The sequence below is a fragment of the Lepus europaeus genome, chromosome 8, assembly GCF_033115175.1.
Source record: "Lepus europaeus isolate LE1 chromosome 8, mLepTim1.pri, whole genome shotgun sequence".
NCBI lineage: Eukaryota > Metazoa > Chordata > Mammalia > Lagomorpha > Leporidae > Lepus > Lepus europaeus.
The window spans coordinates 35,703,432-35,731,225 of NC_084834.1; the positions used below are offsets into that span (position 1 = coordinate 35,703,432).

Consider the following 27,794-nt stretch of genomic DNA (forward strand, 5'->3'; position numbering starts at 1 on the left):
GCCTGTTGAGCCACAGCGCCGGCGAGAAGTTATTTATTCTCTGTGACAATATATATTGTCTGTGAAGTTAGGGAAATACAATTTATTTTACAGGACTAATTTGAAAATTAATGCAATTTTGAGTGAGTATTGTCTCTTCACTAAAGGTACATACCAGCATAATAAATGGTATCTCTTGCATCATTATTCTTCTGTTTACTTTTTAGTATGTCTCTACTGTATTCCAGCCATCATCACTACTAACATTGCTATAACCTATTAATATCGTCCCCAACTATTAACATTGCTATAACCTGTTAATATCATCCCCAACCACAAATAACATACATCCACTGAAGGAAATGGGTTTTAAAACAATCATAGCAAAATTTTTACAATCACATTCATTATGGTATTTGGATACAGGATCTAACATAAGGGAGAGTTAAATCTTCAAATAAACACAAAGAATCAGAAAAGTATAGACAAGAAGAGGGGCAAATGTTTAGTGCAGTGGTTAAGACACCTGCATTCTGTATCAGAGTACCTAGGTGAAGCCCTGGCTCTGTTCTCAATTCTAGTTTCTTGCTAATGCATACCCTGGGAAGCAGCAGGTGATAGCTCAAGTGGGTAGGTCCCTGCCACCCAAATGGTAGACCTGAATTGAGCTCTGGGATCCTGGCTTTCGCCTGGCCCATCCCTGGCCATTGCAAGCCTTTGTTGTGGAAACAGTGGCTAGAAAACCTCTGTCTCTATTTGTCTCTGCTTCTCTCTCTCTCTCTCTCTCTCTCTCTCTCTCTCTCTCTCTCTGTCTTTCATATACTGTCACAAATTTAATTTTTAAATAAAAACTTAGTTTTACTGGACTGTTCAGGAATGCTTTCAAGAAAAGATTGTAATTGTTTATAAATGAGGGATGGAATTTTAGTAGACAACGAATAAGTGGGAAGGAGATGAAACGTAGGAAGATAAGCCACAGAAGGACAAAATGTGCATCTTAACAGTGCATCTAATATTCAAGAGTTAGAAAACCATTTGTGCAGTTAAACAACAGTAAGGCAGTAAGTGACGAATGTTTCCTATGTGCTATTCGCTGAGGATGTGTTCTTGAATCTGACTGCAGTAATTTCCATTCTCTTGCTGCTTATGTTTTGCTGGATGATGTGACCTGAGTTTGACATTGATGTATCAGAATGTACTTCCATCAATATATGAAATCTGTGAGGAGGAATTAGTACTGAGTCTTGTGTTTCAGGCAGACAGAGGGGAGGTACTACATGGCGAGTGCAGAGGGGCTAACGTTGAAGTAACAGTAGTTATCTTGACAACAAACTTGCAAGGTCAACAGAAAGGTAAAAAATCATTAACATGGACCAGAAAGAACTTAGATTTTGGTATCAGAGCTGTTAGCACTGATGACAAGTAATTATGAGGCAAAGACAAAATTAACATTATCCCAAAGGCTTGACCCTGAAGAGCTCAAAGAATGTGGTGTACTGTGTTGGTCACAAGGAGTGAGGCAGGACAGCAGGTTGGGGTCAAGAGACCAAGACTGGCAGGACAGTCTGGCTGACACTCAGAGACCTCCCTAAGGTGGTTAGCAACAGATGGTTTCATCTGGAAGAGGCTAGAACTTGCCAGTGATGCGGATTTTATAGGACTCGGTAAAAGTGTGTGTAAATCCTTTACCAGAGAAGTTCATACAAAGAAAATGGAAGGGAAAGAAGTGAAAGAACAGACATAGCACAGCTTGTTCCTCACTTTAGGATTTATATGCAGATGGACTCCAGCAGCTCAAATTCCTCCACTTACTTTTTTTTTTTTTTTGACAGGCAGAGTGGATAGTGAGAGAGAAAGAGACAGAGAGAAAGGTCTTCCTTTTGCCATTGGTTCACCCTCCAATGGCTGCCGCGGCCGGCGCGCTGCGGCCGGTGCACCGCGCTGATCCGATGGCAGGAGCCAGGTGCTTCTCCTGGTCTCCCATGCGGGTGCAGGGCCCAAGCACTTGGGCCATCCTCCACTGCACTCCCTGGCCACAGCAGAGAGCTGGCCTGGAAGAGGGGCAACCGGGACAGAATCGGGTGCCCCGACCGGGACTAGAACCCGGTGTGCCGGCACCGCAAGGTGGAGGATTAGCCTAGTGAGCCGCGGCGCCGGCCTCCTCCACTTACTTTTAAAATTAAATAATATGTTTTTTATTATGGGGAGAAGAAACTATTCCAGCAACTTGAGTCACTTCCTTTACTTCTGCTTCAAAGTCACTTGGATCCTTGAAATCCCAGGAGCCATGATGTAGATGAATCAAATCTCTGTTCCTAGAAAGTTGCTATGTGGGATCCTGAAATTATGGGTGAATTGAAGAGACAAATTCAATGTGAAGTGAATAATAAACCTTGTCTCTGGGCCCCTCATTTGCATGAACCTTTGATAGGAGGCACTACAAGGAGCCCAAGCAACATGGGTTGGTCAAATGTTTTTGCAGATTTGGCAAAGGGGAATCATTGTAACTCCATCAGTGAAGGCTCTGTGTCTTTCTCTTCATATTGTCTCCTCAATCTGTCTTATTTGATGGGTTGTGCTGGAGATGCCACAGGCTTTTTAAATTTATTGAAGAGACTATAGGCAGTTTTACTTTTGGAAGTTGAATTAGGAATGCATTTTGTTTGGGCTTACGGACCATATATTTTATTTAAATATTTATGTGTGTATTATACACACATATGCTTATATTATTTTTAAAAGGAGCTTTACTGAGGTATACTTGCTATACAAAGAGCTGCATATGTTTAATGGATGTGATTCAATGAACTTGGATGTAAGCATTCATTGTGAAATTTTCACCACTATCAAGGTAATAGAAATATTTATCGCCTCTACAATTTTCCTTGTGCTTCTTTATTTTTTGCCATTATTGTGAAAATACTTAACATGAGATCTCCTCTTGACACAGTTTTAAGGATACAATATTGTTAAAACAGTATTAACTGCAGAACATTATGAGGCAGAGCAGGTCGCTAGAACTTAATTAGCTGTAATTGAAACTTTGTGCCCATTGGTTAACGACTTTCCATTGCCTCTTCCAGTCCTTTCAAATGAGTTTCCATTAGGAAGCTCATATAGATCATTAGAGGTACAAGTAAGTAGAAGTGCAGTACCTGTCCTTCTCTGACTTACTTCACTTCCAATAATCACATTGCCTCAGATGACAGGAATGCTTGCTTCTTAATGCTGAATAAAAAATTTTAACATTTCTTTGCATTGTTGGTGTTGTTGGTCACCCAAGTTTTGGGAGAAATGCATCACTCCTGTTCTGATGATTTGTCTTTTGGCATTTAGTTAGATTTAACAAAGGAAGTGACTATTTAGAAGGCTAAACTTCAGAGTACCGTTTTCCTTTTCAATTTATACTATTTATGTTTACAGGGAAATTAGCAAAAAATTAAAATACATATCACCTATAATTGTTAAGATTCCTTTTTTAAAAAAAATAAAATTTACTAGATGATCACTTTCATTTTCTACTTTCAATTCCATTTTTTAAAAGATTTTATTTATTTATTTGAGAAGCAGAGTTACAAAGAGAGGGAGAGACAGAGATAAAGGTCTTCCATCTGCTGGTTCAGTCCCCAAATGGCCGCAATGGCCTGAGCTGAGCTGATCCAAAGCCAGGAACCAGGAGCTTCTTCTGGGTGTCCCACACATGTTCAGGGGCCCAAGCACTTGAGCTATCTTCTACTGCTTTCTTAGGCCATAAGCAAAGAGCTAGATTGGAAGGGGAACAGCCAGGACTTGAACCTTAAGCCAAGCAATTAATTTCTCATTGTCCTTGAATTTCTGTAATATAAGTGACATTGGACTAGAATTTAGTGTTGGTAACTTTGAGGTGATCTTAAAACCCGTGAGAAAGCCATAGTCCTTTTCTTGAAGCAGAACAGATGTGTTTATGTATTTTACATATGTCTGTGAATAGCACGAAGCTCTTTTCCTAGTCTTAGGTTAGAATGAGCTAGACTAGGAAATATTTAGATTTCTTAAAAATCTAAAAACACTGTCTTTAAAAAAGCTGACTTCTTATTTAGCAGTGACTTCTAAAAGGGCAAGAGATTACTACCACAGTGATCTATATTTTTTTAAGGATTTATTTATTTATTTGAAAGGCAGAGTTAGAGGCAGAAAGAGAGAGAAACACAAAGAAAAAGAGATCTTCCATCTACAAATTCACTTCCCAAATGGCCAAAATGGCTAGAGTCAAGCCAGGCTGAAGCCAGGAGCCTGGAACTCCGTCCAGTTCTCCCAGGTGGGTGGCAGGGGTCCAAGCATTTGAGCTATCTTCCACTGCTTTCCCGGGTTCATTAGCAGGGAGCTGGATCAGAAGTGGAGTTAGCAGCCAGAATTCGAACTGATGCCCATATGGGATGCCAGCTACCCACGTGGCAGCTTATTGCACTGAGCCACAAAGCCATCCCACAGTGATCTACAAGTCATAGTTCAAAGTATGCTTTATGGATGTGTTAGATTGAGTTGCATTTTGTTTCTCGTGACCTTGTGTTTTCTGAGGGCTTCTGAAGTTTTTTATTTATTTATTTTTTTCTTCTTCTTTTTTTTTTTTTTGACAGGCAGAGTGGACAGTGAGAGAGAGAGACAGAGAGAAAGGTCTTCCTTTGCCGTTGGTTCACCCTCCAATGGCCGCCGCGGTAGGCGCGCTGCAGCCGGCGCACCACGCTGATCCGATGGCAGGAGCCAGGTGCTTCTCCTGGTCTCCCATGGGGTGCAGGGCCCAAGGACTTGGGCCATCCTCCACTGCACTCCCTAGCCACAGCAGAGAGCTGGCCTGGAAGAGGGGCAACCGGGACAGGATCGGTGCCCTGACCGGGACTAGAACCTGGTGTGCCGGCGCCGCAAGGCGGAGGATTAGCCTAGTGAGCCACGGCGCCGGCCCTGAAGTTTTTTATTTTATATTTAAAAAAAATCCAGGTGCATCTGGGTTGAACTACTCTGAAGAAGTTACAGTGTTTACCTGAGGCAAATAAAATAATTTATGTTTTCCTAGTAAATGAGATCAGAAAAACAACCAGTGTGTCAATACCAAAATCAATTTGAAAAGGATCTGCTGTGAAATTAGGTTTCTCAAGTAAAATGTACTTTAACAAGAGGGCATTCACTCTGTCCTCTTTCTTATGGGGATAGTTTTCATTTGAATGCAAAATGATGGCATGTTTTGAAGTCATAAACTTATTATGTATCAAACTTGATGGCTTTCAAGATCAAAGGATTGAGTTTCAATTTAAATGTATGGATTTTTATTATAAAACAAAATATCTCCCTAGAAAATAGTTGGGGACATTTTGTGCATTATTTCGACATCAACTCAGAAAATTGCAAAAATATGCATTCAAAATTGTGTAAGATGTAGTGTACACATGTAAGAAACTACCCTGCATAGATTTTTTTTTTTTAAAGTGCAGTAGTACTCTTCTGTCCTTGAGCCAAAATGTATTAATATTTTGGTTCTTTGCTCTGTAAAATTTGGCTGAACAATTGTTCATTAATGTTGAATTTCAAGATGATTGCAAATTAAATGATGCAAAACTCAATAAAGTAAAATACACAAAAGACCAATTAACATGTTATCTCAGTAAGTATATGGAAGAATAGCAGAACATACTGTTCTATGCTGCAGCATATAATTAAGATGTAGTCATAAATCAGGGAAATATTATAACTTGTTTAGGTGCACAGGTGGCTTTTAGAAAGATTAATTAGCTCCTCTTGCCCCCTTGAGATGTGAGTTCACATTCATTTCTGCAAAATTAAACAGAAGAATTTTTCAAACTTCTCACAGTGTGTGTATGTGTATGTGTGTCAATGAAAGCAGCATGCTAGAGACAAATGCTTGCAAAGTGTTCATCTCGTTCGTTTCTGTTCCAGATGCTCTCTACGATGTCATCACTGTTGGAGCCCCAGCTGCCCATTTTCAGGGATTTAAGAATGGTGGTCTTCGGAAGCTACTCCATCGATTTGAAACAGAAAGAAGAAAGTAAGTAAAGACAGGAGGAAAGCATGCATTCTATTAATGATATTGTCCTCTCTTTGGGGAAGTCTATATACAAGGTAAAGATAAAGAAGCTTAGTCTGTCAAATGAATAGTTTCTGACATTTCCATCCCACTCTGTAGCTTAAACAAAATGCCTACATGTGTTGCTTAGTGAGGAATACCATGCTGGCAGAAAATTTTCCTGAAAGCCATGTTCCTAATAAAGAGGTAATGTTTCAATATCAACCTCTGCTTGTGCAAGGGAATCGTGTGCAGGAATTTACCTGGAAACAAATTCTAATTTGGTTGTGGAGCTGAAGACACTTAATGGGAAACCTAGATCCTAATTTATGACTCTGATCCACTGTAGCCACAGGCAGGGCTCATAACTACCTCATCATTTAATGGTGCCATTTGAAAAAGAGACATCAATACAGAACTTTATCACTTAAGTGATGAAGTTAAATGGGAAAACTTTCTATTCCTTAGGCAAAAGGTAATGACGCAAAAATGCAGTATTACCACTGATATTTATAATGTTCATTTGCCTTTCTCTGTTTTTTTTAGTTACTTTTAAATATTGCCTTGTAAAGCATTGACCTCAATCATTCATCCACATCTCCCATGTCCCATGCAATTGAACTTATATTATTCTCTGGCTATGACTGTATTCATGAAAATCACAAAAAGCATTATCCAAGTATGAAAGATTATTGTCCTCACATAGGTACTGTGCTTGGGGAAAAAAAAAAAAAACCTCCAGATTTTCAAAGTTAGAGGAAAATTGTTATTCCTTAGTCATTGTGGGTTTAGTAATAGTATTAGAAAATGCATTTGAGTGGTAAAACTAGCACTTTTAAAAAAGCTTTATCACATATAGCATGTTTTTAAATGTCTGGATGTTCAGAAAGATTTAAAGTAAATTAGAACTGAATAACAAAGGTATTATTATCTAAATATAAATTGCAAGCTTATATATTTTTTTCTCAAAACTCAATTTGGTACAATTCTATTAACTTGGCTATGGTGCTTATTCAGATTTCTCAAGGATTTTCTTGTTTGTTTTTGTTTTTTTCTCTTATGGAGTGGGTTTATAGTTTTGTGAAATTGTGACCATCACCATAACTAGTATGATAGAACTGTTCCATCACCAAACCTCTTCTTCAGCCACAGTGGTTCTGTTGTTTTGCTACTGCAGTGGGGAGAGGAAGTTCAAATCTCAGGTTTGGCTGAAGAGAGGTATCCCCTTTTTATTTCGTGGGAATGTGAAGTTTGTTCAGATCACTAACTCTCTGGGCCAGGGAGCCCATCTCTTCACTGAAGTGGGGACAGGGATGGAAGACAGTTTCTGCCCATGGGCTTTCCTGAGAGGTGTTTCTCACTCACACCTTATTGTACCATCGTCTCAGTAATTCATTTTATTTTGTTTGAAGCCAGAATCCTGGAACTCAGTACAGGTCTTCCAAATGGGTGGCAAGGACCCAAGTACTTGAGCAGTTGCCTGCTGCCTCCAAGAGTGCACATTAGCAGGAAGCTGGAATTGGAAATTAAGTCAGGATTTGAAATCCCATTCTGTTGCTCTGGATGTAGGCATTCACAGCGGTGTCTTAACGGCTATAATTAATCCTCCAATACCCTCTATGCCACCCAAGCTCTCGCCTCCTCAGTCCCAAAGCCTTCTTTCATGCAGGAGGAATATTTCTGATTTTGTGGTACTCACATCCAGAACAGACAGGGTTGATTAAAACTTTATGTTCTCTTAGGCTACATTTTTCCCAGTTATTTGGCTTTCCTTGTGTGCTATTTTTAGTGGTATTTTGCTGCACTGGGGGTTTCTCTGTCACCCAGTTTGAGATATATTACAGTGAAAAAAAATACAGCCTAAAAATATTTTTATATTTAAATATATTCATAAATATCTGAATTATTCATTATTTTTATATATTTACTAGAACATTACATGCAAACACACACACAGACATACCACTGGAATCAAATTTAAGAGAAAAATAAGGAAAAAGTGTTCTCAATATTTATCAACACTGATTACCTGGTTTTTCATATGTGGTATATACCACATGGACTTATTGATGACCTTATCAATAAAATATAAATATTTCTTAAAAAAACCTTGGTGTGGATCTTAAAAGAATCTTTTATAGGGCAGTCATGTAGTACATATGCAGCTTGCTAATGCAATGCACAAGAGAGCATGGTATCAACCTACTAAGTTAAATGCAAAGCTGGTGTCTAAAGGGATGTCATACCACAGCAATACTTTGTCTACAGCCTCTTTCCTCAGCAAATATTGCATTAGCCAGTCAAAAATAATGTAGAGGAATAAATTTGAGTATGTAAAATGAATAACTTGGAAATGGAGTAAACAAGTGCATTTGCAAGGCAGAAAATAACGTTTAAGTGAAGGAACTTTTCCTGTAACTTTTTCCTTTGGCTATCTTTCAAAATAGATACCCAAGTCTTTTCGACTAGAAGAAACTATATTTCAACTTCATTTACTTCTCAGCTAAGCCAATGAAATATTGTTATCTGGGAACAGATGTAATTTGTATTCCTGTGTCCTAGTGACCTTTTCTGTGAAGGTGTTTTTTTTTTTTTTTCTTTTATTTGAAAGACAAAGTGACAGAGGAAATACAGACACACAGAGAGAAAAATTTTCCATTCCCAAATTGTCTCAATGGCTGGGAATGGGCCAGGCCAAAGCCAGGAGCCAAGCACTTTATCCAGGTCTCCGACATAGGTGGCAGGGACTTAAGCACTTGCGGCATCTTCCACTGCTTTCCCAGGTGCATTTTCAGGGAGTTGGATCAGAAGCAGAGCAGCCAATATTCAAACTGGCACTGTGATAGTGGATGCTGGCACCACCATTGGCAATTTAGTCTACTACACCATTACATTAGCTCCTATTTATCATTTTTTGATGAATATGTTAACCACATAATGAAAAGCATTTTACTGTAAGAAAATCTTGTTTATCACATCCATGCTATACAGTTCAAATCATGTAGAAATATGCTTTAGCTATACGAAAATTAGGAAGAATTGATATACTTAAAGCACAAACACCTGTGTGCAGTATGAACTGTGCACAGAAACCTTGGTGAAGTCCATCCTCATCCATTGAACAAGCAAGCCAGCATGACTCCCTCCTTTGTCCCCAGCCAGCCTCCTACAGGCATCATCCACTTGTGTAGTTGTATCTGAAATGTTATACAAACCATTTCCTGAATGGGCACCACCCATATTCCATTTTTTTTTGTTTGGTGTTTCCATTACAGTTTGTGCTCTTCTAAATTGAAACACAGAAGTCTTGATTTTTTTTTTTAATTTTCTGAAGTGTCTCACAAAGCACTGTGTTTATAAGTATTATAGAAATCAAATTCAACAACATCAAAATCAATATATGAATTAGATGTAGTCTCTAACTTAAACATGCTGATATCTCCAGTGGATAAGAAAGTTTCACAAATATTCATAATGTAGTAGATCAGTAATATGAAAAAGCAAGGAATCTCAACCTTGACTGCTCATTAGAACCACTCCTGGAGCTTTAAAACATTTCAAACATTGACAGGATATCACCCCAAACAAATTGAGTCCAAGTCTTTGGAAGTGGGGCCCAGGTGTTGTTGTGGATTTAAAATTTCCCAGGTAAATCTAATGTGTAGCCAAAGTTCAGAATCACTGATATAGCTTTATGTGTTTAACACTGTAGGAGGACTGTTGGAAGGTATGGTGAATAGAAATAGGGATGGTGATGCGGATCAGTTGAACTTGACAGCTGCAGAGACCCTCAAGTGGTATGTGCATCAGGAAGGATGAAAAGCTATGTAATATGTGTTGAAACAAAGAAAGTATCACAACTCATTTGTTGGAAATTTTTCTTTATAGACTCCAAAGCTCAAGGGCCAGCTGCAAAATGAAAGCAAAATTGAGTAAAATATAAGAATTTTGTTCTGGGTCAACTTGGAACTTAGAAACATATAAACAAAATTGAATGTAGTATAAAGATTTTGTGCTATATACTTGTCTAGGAGAACCAAAACCTTAGTTACACATATATTTGTTAAAAAGATAAAAATTAGGATATTTGTACCTGTGTATTCACTTACAACATTAAATGTCTACTCCTACTGGTGTAAGACATTTACCTAGACATTATATGAAAAATTGTAGACTGTTCTTCCAAAACATAAATCAACTTTTTACTTTCTGAAGAAAAGAGAATTGTCAATATACCATATATTTGGCTATACTTGAACATTTCTGATTTCATCAGGATATCAGATTCCACCAGAACTTTTACTAAATAGCATCATGACCTGAAAGCATAAGCGTCTCATTAACATAAGAAAGCATCTCATGAAAGCCAAGCAGCTTTGTAAAGAAAAACCCAGCAAAGGATGTGTTAACACCACCTTGGAAGTTCTGGTTGGTAAAAATCTGTCTACTACTTTGGAGCAAACTCAGAATACCCTTCAAGTTGCCCTAAAGCAAGTGCCTGCCTGCCCAACTACTTCCCAGTCAGCTCTGTATGCCATTAATCAACATTTACTGCTCTGCTGTTCCAATCTGAAATTTATAAAATCAAGAAAAGTATTAAGGAAAAGGGAACTAAAATTTTTGCAATAAGAATATTGTAGGCTGTATTTGAGCCTACAATAATGGAATTTTCAGAAGTAAAGAAAACAATGCTTTAGTCTGTCCTGCTCCTATAACAAAATACCTTAGACTGGATAATTCATAAACAACAGAAATTCACTGCTCACAATTCCAGAGGTTGGGACGTCTGGGATCAAGCCATCAGCAGATTCAGTGGCTTGTGAAGGCCCATTGCTCACAGGGGCTGACTTCTGGCTGTGTCGTCACATGTTGGATGGGCAAGGCAGCTCTAACAGGAGTCCTTTATAAGGGCATTAAGACTCCTAAACGCCCCACATTCTAATATCAATGAAACCATCTTGATGATTAATTTGCAACAAATGAATGTTAAGATGTGAATTTTTGTGGGGGAGGCACAGTCATAGCAAACATGAAGAGTTAAATGATACCTACCTTCTATGAGCTCAGTGGTTACACAGTCAAAAGGAGAAAACTCTTGGGCTGGGGACATTTTGTTTACCATTATATGGAAAAATACAAGTAGATAATTCCTCATTTTCTGTTATAATGTTTTGCTTCTTTACTTGAAAGGCAGAGCGACACTGAGAGAGGGAAAGAGAGAGAGTAAGATCTTTTACTTGTTGGTTCACTTCCCAAATGTCTACAATAACCATGGGTGGGCCAGGCAGAAGTCAGGGTCTCCCACATGGGTGGCAGAGATTCAGGTAACTGAACCATCATCTGCTGCCTCCAAGGCACATTAGCAAAGAACAGTATAAGAAACAGAGTAGCTAGGGTTCAAACTTGGACTCTGTTATGGGACGTGGGCATAACACACTGCCTCATATACCTGCCTCTGAAATGTATTTTTTCCTGATAAAATCACTAAAGACAACTTAATTCAGGTAAACATAACATTTTAGCTAGTGATTTAAAAGCTGAGATGTCTGCAAGTTTTCCCACTCTTCCCTCTCTCTGTATTCTCTAGTAACCAATGAACAGAGTAGACACAAGTTACAAAGATGTTTTAAAATCCCACATTCTTATGCTTCCAAATAATTATCCTTACTTATTTTTGAAAAGGAGAATGAATAATTCTAATTCAAATGCTTTAATTTAAGGCATTATTTACTTGGGGGGAGGGACACATTGTCTTGTCTGTCTTTTTGTAGTTTGTTCTCTGTTTTTTTTCATAAGTAGAGAAAATGTATCAATTTTTAGCTTTTTGGAAAAAATGTTAATAATGATACATAATTATTGGGTACAGTGTAACATTTCAGTGCATGTTTACAATGTGTACCGATCAAAATAAGGTAACCAAAATTTCCTCCTTTTTGAATTACTTTGGAATTTTAGAGCTACTATGTCATTTATATGGTAGATAGATGATACTTAGATAAGATAGATAATCAATACAGAAAGAGATATATATTTCATTTTATTGGAAAGCCAGAGATTTACAGAGAAACAGATACAGAGAAAGATCTCCCATCTGCTGGTTCATTCTTCAAATACCTAATACCTATAATAGACAAGGTTGGGCCAGGCTGAAACTTGACATGGTTTGCAGAAGCCAAAGTACCTGCACAATTATCTGCTGCCTCTCACATTAGGAGAAAGCTAGAATCAGAAACAGGGCCAAAACTAGAACCCAGACACTCCATTATGGGATACAGGCCTGCAAAGTTATGTCCCACCCACTGTGCCAGATGCCTATCTGAGTTATAAATTGTTAATAGATAATTTTATTGGTACTTTCCCCATTTTGCAGAAAATAAATGTTAAAAAACATTAAAACATCACAAGAAAAGATTAAAAGAACCCTCGATTTCCCTCCCTAACAAGGCATTTTCAGGTAGCATACTGGTGTCATGTTTTCTAGTCTTTTTTCTACAGGTAATCTACATTTTTATACTTTTAGATCATAAATTCAAAATTACACAGTTGCCTAAAGTGACTAATTCTTTAAAGAATTTTATATGTATTCATGTACATGTGTGTATATATATATATATATCTTTATTTTTTTAATCATTTGTGTTTCTTTCAAAATCTTGTTTAATACACCAAAGCTGATTCATTTACAGTGTCTGTCTCACAGGTGATGGGTAAATTCATGTCTCATTCCCTTTCAAATGCAGCTTTTTTTTTCTTAGAAAAGAATATTTTCCATCACAAAATTTTCTCCTAAAGACTATAATGAAATCACATAGACACTATGGGAATATGAATAAGTAAAATGAAAGCCCTTGTCAATTTCTTTTTATTTTTTCTGTTGAACTTTCTCCAGTAGCTGACAGTATGTCATTTTGAAAGAAATACTTAATTTGAGGGATTGATTTAAAGTTAGCTCCCTGGGGCTGTAGTCCCTTCCCCCCTGTTAGTTGAATCCTTATTGGCCATTCTTAACTCTTGGCTCAGTGCATATTTTAGCACACAAAAAGCTAAGTCTGCCAAAACTGTGTGCCAGACATTTCTTCTCCAAGTGCAATTCCCTGTAACCAGCTTCTTGTACATAACACCAAATCTTTAAGAAATGAGTTTTCTCTCTCATATGTCAATAACTGACATAGAGAAAGCATTAAGTGCTTTCAATAAAATGGTCATATTGGGGCTTGGACATACTTTACAGAATAATTGATGAGGTTCCACAACTCTAAACTAAATGTGGTACAAATGGATGGATGGAAGTTTGCTAACCTGCATATGATCCTAAATGAATTTGTAGTGTAGTTTTTCTACTTCATTCTCTTTTTAACTAAATCCAAAAAACAAAATTTTCTTGTACCATAAAAATTCCAATAATATAAGTACATCTACAGATAAAACCTACCTTTTATCCTCTTTATCAGGATAAAATAATCTGTTTAGTATACTAAGATAATAATTTCTGCTAGTTGTGTCAATTTTTTAAAAGATTTTGTCAGTTATTATTCCTGGTCCACAAATTCAGATCTTAAGAATGCAATGTTCTTGGCTTTTCCATAAATCTCTTTAATGTTTCTGGCCCCTGTTCTAGGCAAAGTAAAAACTTTCATTTCAGCAATTCATAGACTTCAATCCATGAATTTCAATCCTGGTTCTCAGGTTGCCTGACTTTGTGATACTAGTCAAATTATCTCTCCTTTTACCTTAATTTCCTCATTTGTAAAAGAGAAGTAATATTATACCCCACATAAGGTTGTTCTGATAGTTGGATGAATTAATATATAGCAAGCATATTTAACTGTACCTGACACATGCTAAGGGGTTGATCAATGTTTGATGTTAGCTATTATTTAAGTTAAATAATAATAAGCAATAAAATAATAAGTTCCTGAAAATAAAATTAAAATATACTTTTATTTTGATTCTAATTTTTTGAAATCTATACATAGATCATAGAGTAATGCATATTATGCAGAATCTATGCATGGACTTCAAAAGTTTTTGTACCAGATAGACTTTTTTAGTGTTCTCTTGAACCTTTACACTCGAAAAATGTTTTGGGATCAGATATTATGATGTAACACATTATGCCACCGCTGATTAGTGCTGGTTGGAGTCTTACCTACTCTGTTTCTGATCCAGTTTCCTACTAGTGCATGACAGATAGCAGATAATAGCTCAAGTGCTTGGGCCCCTGCCACCCATGCAGGAGATTCAGATGGAGTTCCAGGTTAATGGATTCATCCTGGACCAGCCCAGACTATTGCATTCATTTAAGAAGTTGTCCAATGGATTAAAATCTGCCTCTCTCCCCATCACCGTTCCTCTTCCCATACGCACACTGTATCTCCTACTCTGTTTTTCAAGTAGATGAAAATAAATACACAGACATGAAACAAATGCCTTGGCAACTTCCCTACTCAGCAATTATGTATCTTATTTTCCTGAGTTCTCAGTAGGATTTGATTTGTTGTTTGTAAAATAATTATCTAACTGGAGCTGGAGCTGTGGCATAGCTGGTAAAGCCGCCACCTGCAGTGCCAGCATCCCATAGGAGCGCAGGTTCAAGTCCCAGCTACTCCACTTCCAATCTAGCTCTCTGCTCAGGCCTGGGAAAGCAGTAGAAGATGGCCCAAGTCCTTAGGCCCCTGCACCCACATGGGAGACCTGGAAGAGGCCCCTGGCTACTGGCTTCAGATTGACACAGTTCCGGCCATTGCGGCCAATTGGGGAGTGAACCAGCGGATGGAAGACATCTCTCTCTCTCTCTTCCTCTCCTTCTCTCTGTGTAACTCTTTCAAATAAATAAATAAATAAAATCTTAAAAAGTTATCTAACCAATATACAATTGATAGTCATTTAGATTCTAACTTTTGTTACAATTGCCTATACTTGCAACACATTACTATTACTATTACTATTACTACTCCCTCTCTCCCTCCAATTTTTTTTTTTAATTTTTGATGGGGAAAGAAGATTATATTGTTATTTACGTACTACAAATGTAATGTTTACAACAGAAGCAATCTTTATAACTAAATATCAAGTGATATGACATGCACACAGTTTTATACTCTCTCAGTATATTAACTACCACAAATAAGAGAAAACATGTGGCATTTGTCTTTCTAGATCTGGCTTATTTCAGTGAGAATGATGATCTCAAGTTACATCTACTTCATTGCAAATGCCCACATGTCATTCCTTTTTATGACTAATGTTCTGTCCTGCATAGATACATGTTCTTTATAGAATCATCAGTTGATAAACATTTAGACTGATTCCATATCTTAGCTATTGTGAATTCAGCTGTATAAACATGAGAGTGCAGATAAATCTTTAATATGCTAATTTTATTTTCTTTGGATATACTCCCAGGGGTGGGATAGCTGATTCTTATGGTAGATATATTTTTAATTTTCTCAGTGATCTCTGTATTGCATTCCATAATGAGTGAACCAATTTGCATCCCTACCAACATTGTATTAGGATCCATATTTCTCTGCATCCTTGCCAGCAATTGCTATTTTCTGTTTTTGGATAACAGCCATTCCAATTTGAGTGTCCATACCTCATTGTGTTTTTCATTTGTGTTTCCCTGTTGGCTATTGGTCCTGAGCATTTTTTCATGTAACTGTTAACATTTGTATTTTATTTTTTGAAAAATTCCGTTTGCCTATATCTTAATTGGATTGTATGGTTTGTTGTTGTTGAGTTTCTTTGGCTCTTTATATTTTCTGGGTATTTAATATTTTATTAATATTTTATTAGATGCATAGTTTGCAAATATTTTCTCCCATTCTGTTGGTTGCCTCTTAATTTTGTTAATTGTTTCCTTTGCTGTGCAGAGCTTCTTAGCTTGGTGTAATCCAATTTGTCTATTTTGTTTTTATTGTCTGTGCTTTTGGGTCTTATCCAAAATGGCTTTGCCTAGGTCAAGGTCTTGCAATGTTCCCCCTATTTTCCTCTTGAAATTTGATGGTTATTGGTCTTAAGTTTAGAGTTCTGAGTTGGTTTTTGTATAGGATAGAAAGTAGGGATCCAGTTTCAGACTTCTGCATGTGGAAATCTAATATCTCCAATACCATTTGTTGTAAAAGCTGTCCTTTCTCCAGGGAATAATTTTAGCTTGTCAAGATTAGTTGGTTATAGATGTGTGGATAAATTTCTGGGCTTTCTATTATGCTCCATTGGTCTGTATGTCTATTTTGTGACTTTAGTAAGCTATTTTGATTATAACAGTTGTGTAGTATGTCTTGAAATTTGGCATTGTAATGTCTCCTGCTTTGTTTTTATTATTTAAGATGCTTTGGGGATTCAGGGTCTTTTGAATTTCCATATGAATTTTAGGATTGTTTTCCTATATCTGAGAAGAATGTCCTTGGTATTCTATGAGTTCCTTCTTTATCGTGGATATTAATATTTTGTTTAAGGAATATCTTGAAAACATTCTCTGTCATTGTATTGGTTGTCTGTTCACTCTACTGAGTCTTAAAATTGATATGAAACCACAAAATACCCAGAATATCCACAACAATAATGAGGACTAAATAAATAAAACTGGAGGCATCACAGGAACTAACTTCAGAGGATACTGCAAAACTACGCTAAATAAAACAGCGTGTTACTGGCACAAAACCAGCACCTAGATCAATGGAACATAATGCAATCAAGAAAATTGGCATCCATAGATCCAACAGATTTTTGACAGAGGTGCCGAAAATATATATTGGAGAAAGGACAGTCTCTTTAATAAATTGTGCTGGGAAAACTAGGTATGCTTTGTAGAATTAATTTAGATCCTTATCTTTCAGTATTTACAAAGATCAAGTCAAGGGGCTAGGATTGTGGTACAGGTGGTTAAGCCGCTGCTTGCAATGCCATGCCTCACATCAGAGTGCCAGTTCAAGTCCTAAATGTTCTGCTTCTGATCCAGCTGCCTGCTAACGTGCCTGGGAAGGCAGCATATGATGGCCAGCGTTCATGGGTACCAGCCACCCATGTGGGAGACCTGGATGGAGTTCTGGGCTTTTGGTTTCAGCCTGGCCTACTAAATCAGTAGATGAAGTATCTCTGTCTCTGTCTCTGTTTCTGTGTCTCTCTTTCTCTCTTCATCACTGTGTCTTTAGAATAAATAATTAAATGTTTTAAAAACATCAGTTCAAGATGGATCAAGTACCTAAATAGAAGAACTGAAACTATAAAATTGATAGAACTTAGGAAAAGTGCTTCAAGACATTGGTGTAGGTAAAGATTTTTTGGACAAGGCCCAAAAGTATAGCTATCAAAAGCAAAACTGGACAAATGGGACTATATAAAAACAAGAAGCTTCTGCATTGCCTTTTTAAAATTTTTTATTTCAGGTGCAGAGAGACAGAAAGTAACAAACAGGAGAAGAGCGAGTTCCTGTCTCCTGATTCACTCCCCAAATGCCCATACTGCTGACATTGAACCAAACTGAAGCCAGGAGCCAAAAACTCAATCCATTTGTTCCACCTTGGTGGCAGGGACCCATCTACCTGAGACATCCTCTGCAGCCCCCTAGAGAGTGCATTAGCAGAAAGCTGAAATTCAAAGCTGAGGATTCTGATGTGGGCTGTGGCTGTCTTACCCGCTATGCCAAATACCCATACTGCACTATCTTTTAATTCCACTGTTCCATGAGCTCTTTGAAGTACTCTCATATTTACCACAATCTAGAAGTTATCTCCACTTTACTATTTCAAACACTTTAAGATGAACATATTAAGTTATTTCTCACCCCTTTAATCCGCAAAAGTGCTTCTTTTGAGAATTCTCTTTCTTTTTAAATTTTTATTTTATTTGAAAGGCAGAGAATGAGAGAGGAAGAGACAGAGATTGAGATTTTCCAACCATTGGTTCATTTCTCAAATGCCCACAACAGCTAGGTCTACCAGGTACCAGGGACCTAGATTAGGTTTCCCAAATGGCTGATAGGAACACAATGACTTGATCCATTCATTACCTTCTGCCTCTAGGTGCACCTTAGAAGGAAGCTGGAATTGAGTGAGGAGCGGGACTCAAACCCAGACATTTTGATAAGGGATGAGGACAACCCAAGTGGTATCTTCACTGCTCTACTGAATACCTACCTGGAAGATTCTTTTTCTTAATGAAGAGCAAAACCATACCCTCAGTGGTTCAAAATCTTGACAAGCTTTCTTGTCTTTCTTCACTTTTAAAAAATGAGCAAAAAGATCAATAACCAGTTCTACCTTGTAATTTATCTGGAAGTCACTAATTTCAATAATGCATTATGGGTTTAGGCAATCCTATCCATAGATACACTTTCTCTTACATATTCTACTGCCAGCCGGTGCCGCGACTCACTAGGCTAATCCTCCACCTGCGGCGCCGGCACCTCGGGTTCTAGTCCCGGTTGGGGCACCGGATTCTGTTGTGGCCAGCTCTCTGCTGTGGCCAGGGAAGGCAGTGGAGGGCTCAAATGTTTGGGCCCTGTACCCGCATGGGAGACCAGGAGGAAGCACCTGGCTCCTGGCTTTGGATTGGCGCAGCGCACCAGCCTTTGTGGCCATTTGGGGCGTGAACCAATGGAAGGAAGACCTTTCTCTCTGTCCCTATCTCTTTCTCTCTTACTGTCTAACTCTGCCTGTCAAAAAAGATATTCTACTGCCAAACTTTCAAGTCACTGACTTTCCTTCCAGCCTGGCTCACAGCAAACCATTTCCTTCATTGTGATTGAATTAATATTTCTGAACAGCAAATGTAATCTTTTTTTAAAGATTATTTATTTGAAAGGCAGAGTTATAGGGAGGCAGAGGCAGAGAGAGAGAGAGCGAGAGAGAGAGAGATCCTCCATCCACTCTTCACTCCCCAAATGGTGGCCATGGCCAGAATTGGGCCAAACTGAAGCCAGGAGCAAAGGGCTTCTTCCCAGTCTCCCACAAGGGTGCAGGGACCCAAGCATTTGGGCCATCTTTTATTGCTTTCCCAGCTGCATTAATAAATAATAATAAAATTGCCAGTATTACTAGTCTTGTGTTTTGGGGCCATTACTTGATAAAATGAAGCTTACTTGAACATAAGCATTGCATGGGTTTTTTGATGGCCAAGAAAACTAGTAAGTAACTGACAGGAGTGTAGGGTCTGTAGAATAGATCATCTGGGCAAAGTGATCATTTATGTCCTGCGTGGTACAGAGCAGCAAGGTATGAGATTTCATCATGGTTTTCATTCGATATTTATTGTTAGAAAATAGCAAAACAGTCCAAACACTGTGTTTAGGCATTAAGACTGCAGTAGCTGAGACTACAGGCCGTGAATCTCTGCAGAAGGGAGGACTACTATATCCACGTGTGAGGCGTCCCTGCCTTTGTCTCTTGCTCCTCACTCTCACCATCATCTGCCCTCCGTAGTGAACTGCCTTACTTGCAAACATAGAGGGTAGCTTAAAATTCTTCTCCACCTGGAAGTCTTCTCTGATTCCTTAGCTATGCTTTGTCTGTCTGGTTTAAGCCTTCAGTGCCCTAACCTTCTCGGCTGGGCATTCTCAGGGAACAAGGACTGTATCTGTCTGGTTTACTATTGCACACAGAGGAACCAGCTTGAAAACTTTTTGTTGAGTGAATAGTATGTGAAGGAAAGAATTGAAAGGATTGTGGGCCATAGCAGTAAAGACTAAATTACTCTGCCTGGAAAGATCAATGTGACTGAACTAGGTAAGTGCCACAGGGACGTTTTATGGAATTAGTAAACAGCAGAAACATTGTGGCACTTATGGAGAAAAAAAAAATTGTAGGCTTTCAAAACAGCTATTTGGCTGATATTAAAATATTGCTTAATAGCATATCATTAGGAAGGAAAGTAAACTTTTTTTTTTTAGAATTGAAAAAATTTTGCCTACCATGAAAGTGCTTTTACACATGTACAATTCAGTGATTTTTTATAGGAAATATACAGAATTTTACATCATCCCAATCCGTTTTTTTACACATTTTGATCATCCCCCCTAAATTCCTTCTCCATGTTTACAATCAAGGTAGATTTACATTTGTAGTATATTTGGAAATGGTTTCTCTTCTAATACTTTTCTAAGATGCTTTTATTGGCACGTGAATTAATTTGGCCCAGGAAGTAGTTGAGAAGTGTTTCAGGTTGGAGGGGATCAGCAGACCTAATCTGGATATTAACCCGTTATGCTTTTGCAGAGGAGTGAACGTGAAAAGAGAAGAAGCCAAAGTAGACAGAAATAGAAATGAGGAAGTCATTTTAAGGTGGCAAAGAAAAATATGTCAAAATCAGGGACAAATAAGAATAGGACATGGAAGGAAGTAAAAACACTTTAGACTTTGTTGACCTCAAGGTGACTTAATAGTGGCTGAAAAATTATTTGGGCAGAAATAAGTCTAAATAAAGTGTCTATATTGAAGAGAGGTCTTAACGATCAAGAGATTTCAGGTATGATCTTGCAAACTGTAATGCAACACAATGAGATTCAGTGTGATCCGAGCACATGGACAAATTTCCTTGGAGTGAATTGAATAGAAATTAATTTGGAGTATGATTCTCACTTAATTAGCATCACTTGTCACAAAGCTAATAAGTGGCAGAATCCAACTTTGATCAAAACACTCTCTGATTCTAAAATGCCCCTGAAACTAATATCTTTTTAAAAGAAAACAATAGTAGTTTTAAAAATAAACAACAATTTACGTATAGATCATGTTAGTCATTTAATTATAAAAGTGAAACCCATAGAAGGTAAACAAAACAAATGCCGTTTTCCTTCTCATTCTTTTCTCTAAACTCCGCTTCTAGCAGAGAATTGAAAGCATGCATGGGAGAAGCAGAGGGGTATGATTGTGCCTCCTACAATTTCATGAAGCACATTGTTAAGCCCTATGAAGCCAGAAGGGTATATTCAAGTGCACTAAGGTGTAAATTTTCATTTATTATCCACACGTTTTTCTTCTCAGAGCAGAGAGCACGGTTATCCCTCCTTCTGGATTCCAGAGTCTGCTTTTTTTGTATATAAGTAGTGCTTGATTTTGGGGGAAAAATGTGGAAATAGATTTTTCTCTGGAAAACAAACTCTGCCATAGAATCAGATACATAGCACTCTAAAGGTTGTTTCCCTAATCCTCTTCTGCCTATGCCCCTTCTTCTCTGTTTATTTTCATTTTATTTCAGTGGAGATACAGAGAGAGAGACAGATACCTTCCACACACTGGTTCCCTGACTCGATGCCTGCAAAAGCTCAGGTAGAAGCCAAGAGAAGCCATGAACTCAATCCAGATCTCCCATGTGAGAAGCTGGGAGTAGAGCTACCGTCTGCTGCCCTTCAGGGTGCACATTATCAAGAAGGTGGATCTAAAGCAGAGGATATGGAACTTGAAACAGGCACTCCACTATGGGTTGCAGGCATCCCAAGAAGTGATTTTTAACCCTGTGTCAAAGGCCTGCTTCACTTCTCTGATTTCCTTACCTTTTCTCTTCCTGCCTACTCATCATCTCTCCTTTATATTTTTCCATACCACTACTGCCAAAAGTATTAGCTTATTTGAGCAAGTGGGTTAAGGAATGGAGGAAGCAGTGGATGCAGTTAGAAGGTACAGTTGACAACCCAATACCCAAGATTTGGTCTTGTATAAGGAACTAAGGAAGAGCAGCTTCATTTTTCTCTCCTTGTATGACTCCTACCTCCTTCAAACCCTAAGCATCAGTCAAGAATGTCCCTGACTAGATACTTATCTTAAAATAAGTAGGTGTCATGGCAGTGGTAGGAAAATCAGTTTGTATACAACTGCAATAGAAAATGATTGTGCTGGGGCTGGCTCCCTGGCACAGTGGGTTAATCCTCCGCCTGCCAGCATCGCATATGGACAACGGTTCTAGTCCCGGCTGGACTCTGAGCATATTTTTGAAAGACAGGCAGTGTTTTCTGAAACATTGTACAAACAGTAGGAGATGAAGAAAAGAGTTGTAGACCACATGAAATGGACTTTCCATAAACTAAGATTGTGGTGGAGTACAGAAGAGCTAGTTGTTGAGAACTAGGAGATGATTAAAAGTTTGATTTGAGGGGCTGGCGCTGTGGTGCAGCGGGTTAAAGCCCTGGCCTAAAGCACCAGCATCCCAAATGGGTGCCGGTTCTGGTCCCGGCTGCTCCTCTTCTGATCCAGCTCTCTGCTATGGCCTGGGATAGCAGTAGAAGATGGCCCAAGTGCTTGGGCCCCTGCACTCACCCGGGAGACCCAAAAGAAGCTCCTGGCTTCTGGCTTCAGATTGGCACAGCTCCAGCTGTTGGCAGCCATCTGGGGAGTGAACCAGCAGATGGAAGACCTCTCTCCCTGTCTCCACCTCTCTCTGTAACTTTGTCTTTCAAATAAATAAAATAAATTTTTTTTAAAAGTTTGATTTGAAACTTTTTAAGTTGTAGCTGTCTGGAGGATAGCACTTGTTATTGGACTTCAGGGAAAAGGTCTAGGCTAGAGATAAGAATTTGAAAACTCTAGGCACAAGTGAAGTATTTAAACAACGAGATGAAAAGAGATTACATAGGAAGAACATGCAAATTTTTAAAAAGGAGAGTTCCACGTACTGAGCTTCCAGTACTAGAAATGGAAAATAAGGAGAACCAGCAAAAGGATATGAGATATATCATGCACTCAAGAATATAGAAGTCCTTCATTTAATTGTAGTTTACCCAGCAATTAGAGTGCATATTTCACTGTGTCCTTTGTCATTCCTTCCATCTCCAAATTATGACACCCCCAATAAAAACACTGTGTGTTCGTATCCTGTTAAATTGATTATTAAATACATCAAACCAGATTATTTTAATGTATAATATATTCAAGCACATATGTTAATATATTTTATATACTTTAATTAGCTGCTCCATCAATAGAGAAAATGTGAAACTAATTTCAATTTACGCATGATTTGCATTTATTCATATACTTTAAAATATGCTTTGTCTGAACAAATATATTGTCTTTTGGTTTATCTGATAGTTGATTCAAGTGCTCGGACTCAGTTTAAATTACAGCTCACTATAAAGTAGTGTTTAGCTATATTCATTTTATCTAGATAATTAAATTATACTCATAACTTTCCATTTAATAAGCTATAACTGTTAAAATATATGGCATGTTTAAGAGTAAGCTGCTGAATAGGTAGATGAAATTTATGTATACTTAAAATTATTTTGTGGATGGTGATTTTTTCCCCATACCATATTATTTCATCCCGGACATCAACATTGGCTTTTATTATGGAAAATGAATCTCTCAGCCTCACTAGGTAAGATGTTCATCATTTAGACTTTACCTGAAGAACTAATGCCTTATATGAAACTGCTCCAAAGGAGATGGACTTATCAGCAGTAGGCAGGAGTTAGGGTTCTTTCCTGTGACAGAAGAGTGTTTAGGGGGGTGTATAGGCAATGTATTGGTAGGGAAAAGATGAAAGAATGTAGAAAAATGTTAGATGAAAAAAAAACCTGTGAGAAGGAAGCCAAAGCAACTAATGATGAATATGAAGATGGAATATACTAGTACCTTGTAAAAGGAGTGAGATTTGAAGTGTTCATTTAAATTGAACTATCAGATAAGTGTACTTGGAGGCAAACATTTTTGAAATGCATGCACATTTTTGAAGAGTAATCATTTTTTGTAAAGTATGGATGGTATGGATGAATTTCAAAAAATTTTGCCCCAAAATGAAATTTCTTTTAATTATTTTTCTGTAAAATTTGTGAAGTACCTGGTCCCACGAAAATTAGGATAACTTAACTAGGAACTTTCATGCTCATGATTGTGTAGGATGACCAAGGGTTTAAAGGGGATCTCAGAGTCAAGATGCAGCAGTAGGTGTCTACAGAGAGGCCCAGCTGTACATTTGCATGAGGATATCCTGAACTTCTTATTACAAATACTAAACCTACTAAACCAGAATCTCCTCATGTTGCCAAGGAACCTACTTTTCTAAAATATATGAGCACACAAGTTTCGTTCTCATAGAATGAATTTTATGCCTGTTAAAATTTGAGCACCACTGAACTGAAGTATAAGGATAGAACATGTGAGCAATAAATCTTGGAAATGTATGTATTAGAATAAAATGGAGAAAAGACAAAGAAAATTTAGAGTGTAGGAAATAGGTAGAAAAGATAATGAAAGTAGATAATATTCAGGAGTAAAGTGACAGAGAACTGCTAGCAAAGAATAAGTAAAGAAGGCAGTAATGACAGGAGTCACAAAGAATAAGTAGGAGTGACTGTAAGAGAGGCCAGAAGTGACATACTCACAGAGCCATGTGAAGAGCAAGACAGAAGGCCATGCATGACCTTGAGCATTCTAGCTTGCCTGGGGCTCATTCCTGGGAGGCCTGTCAGTACCCATAAGAGCACACCAGGAAGCTGATGCTAACATCAGAAGCACAGAGGAGTGAAGAGGGATCAGAGAGCAGCAGCCACTCCCTGCTTTCTCAGCTGGGTCTGTAGTGGGTCACGCCTTCTGCTGGCAGAGCTGCTGGGCATCAAACGTGTCCCCATCCTGGTGACACTTCAGTGTCTTTTTAAAATAACCGTTCTCTGAAAAAATAGCTCAGGGTTGTGTGATCTATTAAAACTATCCTGGGCTGAACCACATATCCAGACTGCGTACAAAGGAACAGATGGATATTCCAGAGTGATTTTTGTTGTAAAAGCTTAGGTAGAGATCCTGGGTGATAACCCCATGACGAGACTGAAAGAGAAAGAATCAAGGGCAGGAACTCTCATTTCTTTTTTCTCTTCCTGATTATTCCTCCTTTGCCTTAATTTGCATTAAAATATAAATAGACTGTTTTAACTTCTTCTGACATCCTAAGAGTTTGCAAGTAAGAAACTGAGAACAAATCTTAGACTAGCAATACATTTCTTAGCCTTCATAAACATGTAACCCTCAGTGACATCTCACTCTATCTTCTGAATAACGCGAGCATCCAAGGACATGCCGTTTAATCATTTTGCACCAAGAAAAAAATAAAGCCAATAAATTATGAGTACTCATTACATGGTTGCAAAAGAAGTTCTCTCCTTAAAGATTCTGATAGTTTCCCTTGACAACTCTTCAGTATAAAAGAAAGAGGAGAGATTTGCTTCCTAGACATTAATTTTTTCTTATTGGCCTCTAATGTTCAAAATGAGAATTAGAATTATGGAAATTTAAGTAACTCAGCTGTTAAATGTAGAAGAAATATTCAATAAATACTCAACATAGGCTGCAAGATATTATTAAAAAATGCTTTGACAGTTGAATGTATAGGGATGTAAACAAATTTGTACCAATCATGTGAGAGCCCTAACCATGACCTCCCTCTTCTAAGTAGCTGAAATTTGACTGTTTTTCTCCTTTCCCTGCTAGAATGCTTCCTTCATCTTTCCTAAGGAAGTTAGTCAAAGTTGCATTCACTCTATGCAATCTGTTCTCATAACATACTTGTCAAGTTTCTAAATAATAAGACTTAATAATTCTTTAATGAATAATCAATTTTAGATTTATTTACAAAGGTCAGAAACAGCAAAGAACAAAAATAATAAAAATCAGATAATGAAATTTTAAGCTATATTTTTAAGATGTATTTCATTTATTTGAAAGACAGCATTACAGAGAGAGGTAGAGACTCAGAGATATCTTCCATCTGCTGGTTCACTGCCCAAATGGACACTATGAATGCAGCTGATCTGATCTGAAGCCAGGATCCAGGAGCTTCTTCTGGGTATCCCATATGAGTCAGGGATTTCTCAGGAGCATTAACAGGGAGCTGGATCAGAAGTGGAGCAGCTGGGATAAGAACCGGCACCCATATGGAATGTTGGCACTGCAGGCCCAGGCTTTAACACTCTGTGCCACAGTGCCAGCCACAAAGCTATATGTTTTAATATAATGAAATTATTCATGTACCCATTTGGAATTAATTTATTTTCCTTCCATTTCTCAGCTATTAATACTTACTTCCCTCATTCCATCTTGCCCAGTATCATGGAAGAAAATAAATCTAAGAGTTATTGAATGCTTGTTGTATCCTAAGCACTATGTTAGATCACTTTTGTATGAGTGGACCCATAATCTCACCTGCCTTATAGAATTATTTGCATAATTATTCCCACCTCCCAATTGAGGAAATTGAAGGCTGTCCAAGCTAGTAAGTAGAAAGACAATGCTTACATTGAGATTGGCTCAAATATAAAAGCTTCTCCTTCTCTACTATGTGGTTCAATTTCATTATTAATTATATTAATACTAAGGTGTTTTGAATACTAGTAATTGATGTGTAGAATCTGACAAAACCTTCCTAGTGTTTGGAAAAATGGACTGGATTATTGTACCTAGTCCTTAAATATACTTTGCTAAAAAAAATGGTTAGGGTGTCATAAAACTGACTTGGAAAAGTTCTTATATGTTCATTAGGGAGTGATGATATTTGAGGTTCTGTTTATTGTTTAACATCTGGTTTCATGGGCTGCAAATTCTTCATTTGTGTGTGGGGGTGTGTGTAACTTGCCATTGTCTTTGTTTTTGCAGTACTGGATATCAGTTTATTTACTACTCTCCTGAAAACACAGCCAAAGCAAAGGAAGTTCTCAGCAACATCAATCAACTGCAACCTCTTATAGCAACCCATGCAGACCTACTGCTTAATTCTGCGAGCCAGCATTCTCCAGACAGCTTGAAGAATTCTTTAAAGATGCTTTCAGAAAAAGTAAGATCCAAATCATCATTACAGTGGGGAACATGAAATACTTGAATTCCTACTGGTGTTGCTTTCTGCATACATTAACTTTCATTGTATCTGGAAATGTAAATTAGAATAGGTTGAAAGTAAGCTTCAAAATATTGCCACAGGATCAAAATGCATTGACCTCATTCTCTTTTCAAATGTTACTGAACATTAATATTTTTTCCTAGTAGGCAATCAAACCTATTATTTCTTGATACATATTTTTCTCTTCTCCTTGGTAAGATTGATTTTTCTTTAGTTATTAAATGAATTGAATTAGATTTTGAAAATCACTTTGCTTTCCTCTGGTGATCACCTAATTTCTATGTGTATGGAACTTGAGTAGGAATTCACTTCATTTGAAAGCAGAACTTTGGCGCCGGTGCTGTGGCATAGTGGGTAAAGCCACCACCTGTAGTGCTGGCATCCCATATGGGCGCCAGTTTGAGATCCACCTGCATCCATGTGGGAGACCCAGAGGAAGCTCCTGACTTCAGATAGGCGCAGCTCCAGCTGTTTCAGCCAATTGGGGAGTGAACCAGCAGATGGAAGACCTCTCTCTCTCTCTCTCTCTCCCCTTCTTTCCTCTCCTTCTCTCCTTCTCTCTCTGTGTAACTGACTTTCAAATAAAGAAATAAACCTTAAAAAAAAAAAAAAAAGAAAGCAGAACTTAGATGGGGATTGATGTTAAGAGCACAGAGCAAGTCCTCTGACTCAGTTAGCTCATTACAATATGATCTACTAGGAGAAGGTTCTAAAGATTTCCAGAAGTCTTGGTTATTATTTGAAATGTAGTAGAAATTAAGCCTTCATTTTTTCTAAATGTGCCTTGCTCCTGAAGGGAAAACTAGTCTGGCATGGAATTGATACTCAGTGTCAACTTCCAGAAATAAGTAGGGCATCTGCATAATGTAGAGAATACCAAGAAAGAAAAAGACAAATTACAGCTTTATTTGAAATGTAACAGTCAGGTATCCTGGAGTCT

General features: G+C 37.8%; 1 protein-coding gene across 3 annotated transcripts in view; it reads left to right on the forward strand.

Moving 5' to 3' along the window:
- Positions 1-27,794, forward strand: part of INPP4B (inositol polyphosphate-4-phosphatase type II B) — a 901,292-nt gene that overhangs the window by 717,796 nt on the left and 155,702 nt on the right. For all 3 annotated transcript variants that reach the window (XM_062199561.1, XM_062199562.1, XM_062199560.1), the window contains exons 15-16: positions 5,908-6,016; positions 26,614-26,791. In XM_062199561.1, the coding sequence (XP_062055545.1) occupies positions 5,908-6,016; positions 26,614-26,791 (287 nt within the window). The remainder of the gene's footprint in view (positions 1-5,907; positions 6,017-26,613; positions 26,792-27,794) is intronic.